Genomic DNA, 3,479 nt, shown 5'->3' with positions numbered 1-3,479 from the left:
CATTACTTCACTTGATTAAAAAACCATATTAATTAAATATTTATTGAAAAATAAACCTTTTTTTTCCAATATTCCTTACATTTATTACCTTTTAAACAAAATATTCATCATGTTTTTAGTTCTTTTAGTTAGGAAATACCTTTCCTAAGCAGAGCAGCAGAGTACTCTGACCACTCATCTGTTTGTTACCTGCTTAAAATAACTTCCCAGCATGACATGTAATGAAGGTGGAGTTATTGTCCATCATCTCTATAYTCTCTCAGGATGTCTGACGTGCAGTTTGGGAAGTTTAAACTCTTACTCGTTGTGAGTTTGTGTGTGAATGGTAAACTTTTTCATTTATTTCTGTGTGGCCCTTTGATGGAGTGTTGTCATGTTCAGTGTGTACCCTGAATCTCACCCAGTGACTGCTGGAGACAGACACCAACTTCCCCTAATCCTTCACAAAAAGTGGGTAAAGAAAATGGGTGGATGCTTGTAGCTACTATGCATGTCATGATCCTGACTTTAACTTCTTTTATGTTACCTTAAACAGCCTGTTTTGGTTTAAAAGATAGTTACCTTCATGAAAAATAGATTTATTTTCCTAATACTGATGCTCAAAAACAGTCACAGCTCTACCTCTGTGGTTAATATTAGAAACAATAAACATGAAATCAAACAGGACAAGTTTTGTCACAACTACAGAACATAACAGATCAACAGAGCGAGAAATACAAATTTAAACGTGTTCAAAATTAGTCAGGCCCTTTATGGCCCGTGTGGTTAAACAATTAACTGACTAATAGAAATGTTAGGTTTTCTTGGACTATGCAAGAAAAATAGCAGTGGTAGTTTGTAAAATATGCATACATTATACTACTTAACTAATAAATGTATTAACACTAGAAGTCCCAGAGATGGGTCATTTAATATTTCTACCTTTGGAACCCAGAGAGGGATCGACTGAGCTCAAGAATTTTAGCTCACATTCTAAATCAGCTGTGAACGGGTGCTTTTGTTTTGAAAATAAGTAAAATGAGGGCCATTTGTTGCCTTTTGTTGTTCATATGGCTGCAGCTAATCCAGACACACCCACCACGCCTGATAATATTCTCACTCTGTTTCTCAAGGGCTCCTGTTYACAAGATTTTGCTCTGAAGATGTGGTGTGTTGCAAAGAACACAACTGGATGCCACTGTATTTTCAGAGCTACAGTAAAAAAAATTGTAAATATAGTATCTTACAAACATCTTTCTTTATTGTAAAAATAAAATGTATATATTGCTTGTGTAAGCTGTTTTTGTAAATATTGTAAATAAAACTTGCTGCCAAGTCCTGTTTATGTATCTTGATTCCCTCAGCCATGTATGCAAAGTTTGGGCCAAGGGGGGATATGTAGATGCAGAGTTTTGGGCTGCAGACATGGCTGAGGGAATCAAGATACAGTACATAAACAGGAATTAGCAGCAAGTTTTATTTACAATATTTACAAAGTAGCTGTGGCTACGGTGCAGTTTGCCATCATCAGTGTATGAATGTGAGTGTGAATGGGTGAATGTCTGTTAGTGTAAAGCTCTTTGGGGTCCGGAGGGACTTGAAAAGCGCTCTATAAGTTCAGTCCATTTACCATTTGTCTTCATCTGTAGAAAATTCTAAGTTCAAATCAGTGTCTGAATCATCTATTTCATCAAAAGCTAGTTCCTCTCCTCTATTGGACTCGCAGTCATCCATAGCAGTCAGTAATTCCAAAACTTGCAAAGCAGTGTAGGTCTTCTTTGGTACCATTGTGTTTTTCTTTGCTCCAAACATGATCGAAGGGTAAAAAATAATGATCCACTCCTGTCAGTGTTTCTGCATTTATGACTTCAGCTTTTTAAGTAGCTGTAAATTGCTTTCTGCCACAGGTGTAAATGTGTGGTATTTGTAAATTTTCTAAACTGTCCCACAAAATAACTTTTGTGCTCCTAGTCAATTCTGACTGATTTGATATATTCATTGAAAACAAAAAGACAAAACCTTGCTAAACACACAATACTTGAATCAGATACTATATTTACAATTTTTTACTGTAGCTTTGAAAATACAGTGGCATCCACTTATGTTCTTTGCAACACAACAAATCTTCAGAGCAAAAACTTTTAAACAGGACTTGAGAAACAGAGCGAGAATATCATCGGGCGGCAAAACTGTACCCCTACATATCCTCCCTTTGGCCCAAAACTGTGCCCCTACATATCCCCCCTTTGGCCCAGAACTGTGCCCCTACATATCCCCCCTTTGGCCCAAAACTCTGCACCTACGTTGACGACGACGTCGACGATGTCGACAATGATGTCGACGATGTCGACGACAACATCATCGTGTCGACAACGATGTCTATACATTTTGTTTTTACAACAAAGAAAGATGTTTGCATGTCTCATATTGCTAAGCAGAAGGAGAGGGTTTGTCCCCTGCTGATTCCTAAGGCAATAGCCACATTTACAAATGAAAGGATGCTAATTGGAGCCATCAGAATCGTCCGTTTGGACTAAGGGTCTTTTGACCCTCTTTCGGGACTTCAGGGGGGTGACTTCTAGTGTTAAATGACAGATTAATTGATTTGTTGTTTTCATGTAAACTTATTACACTAAAGTATTTTATTTATTAAGCTGGATACTCTAATATACAAAATGGTCAACAGATAGTAAGCATAGACGAATTACTTGGAAAATGAAAAAAAAAGGAAATACAAATTGAGTTTTGAGACAAGACCACAAATTGGACATACTGGTAATCAATGTTAGATTTTGAGAATAGAACACATGGCGCACTTGTTGAATTTATCAAAAGTAGTAATAAAACGTCAATTTGAAACCAAATGTCTTAGACTCATTGGATAAACACACATGCATGCTGATATTCTATAACTTTGTAATTTCCATCATGACCTCTGTCTGTTTTACAACACAACTATGCACTTATTCTCAGGTCAATTTAGAATATTATTTTACCCCACCCCCCCCAAAAAAAAAAAGATTAACAAAATAATAAAATGAATGCTTTTGAACTGTTGAAAAAACTGTGTCTAAATAAAATCATCATATGTATTAGAAAAATACACAAGCCACACATAACAGCCACATATATGACTTGAAACTGAGGCTTCCAAGCTCTGAGATAATGTTGAGTCCTACATTATCATGGAACACAATGTTTTTATGATATTTTGATCCTTTAGTAATAATAAAATAAATCGTAAGGAGTCTTGATTTTGAGAAATACATTTTTAAACAGAAATTTGATTTCATTTAACATCATTACAGTGATTTCTCAGGTACTAATTGTTGAAACTTGTACCTTTGGAGGCACAATTCTGTAAAACTGTTTCCACAAACATAATCTTATGTCTTTCGCTCTCAAGCAGTAAATCAGAGGATTGACCATTGGAGGAACAAGGCTATAAAGCATTACGATTACAATACGCACATCAGCACTGAAACTAATCCCAACATTAC

At 35.9% G+C, this 3,479-nt stretch overlaps 2 protein-coding genes across 2 annotated transcripts in view; both read right to left on the bottom strand.

The window, feature by feature from the left end:
- LOC106521493 (olfactory receptor 2AT4-like) overlaps positions 1-2,366 on the bottom strand; it is a 3,404-nt gene extending 1,038 nt beyond the window's left edge. The window contains exon 1 of the mRNA XM_014014079.1: positions 2,249-2,366. Coding sequence (XP_013869533.1) covers positions 2,249-2,366 — 118 coding nt within the window. The remainder of the gene's footprint in view (positions 1-2,248) is intronic.
- A 43-nt stretch (positions 2,367-2,409) lies between these two features.
- Positions 2,410-3,479, bottom strand: part of LOC106521492 (putative olfactory receptor 10D4) — a 5,247-nt gene continuing 4,177 nt past the window's right edge. Inside the window, exons 3-4 of the mRNA XM_014014078.1 lie at positions 3,322-3,463; positions 2,410-2,445 (exon numbers count right to left, since the gene is read on the bottom strand). Of these exons, the coding sequence (XP_013869532.1) occupies positions 2,410-2,445; positions 3,322-3,463 (178 nt within the window). The remainder of the gene's footprint in view (positions 2,446-3,321; positions 3,464-3,479) is intronic.

This window comes from Austrofundulus limnaeus, unplaced genomic scaffold, assembly GCF_001266775.1.
Source record: "Austrofundulus limnaeus strain Quisiro unplaced genomic scaffold, Austrofundulus_limnaeus-1.0 Scaffold110, whole genome shotgun sequence".
Classification (NCBI taxonomy): Eukaryota; Metazoa; Chordata; class Actinopteri; order Cyprinodontiformes; family Rivulidae; genus Austrofundulus; species Austrofundulus limnaeus.
This window is presented reverse-complemented; position numbering and strand designations above follow the sequence as displayed.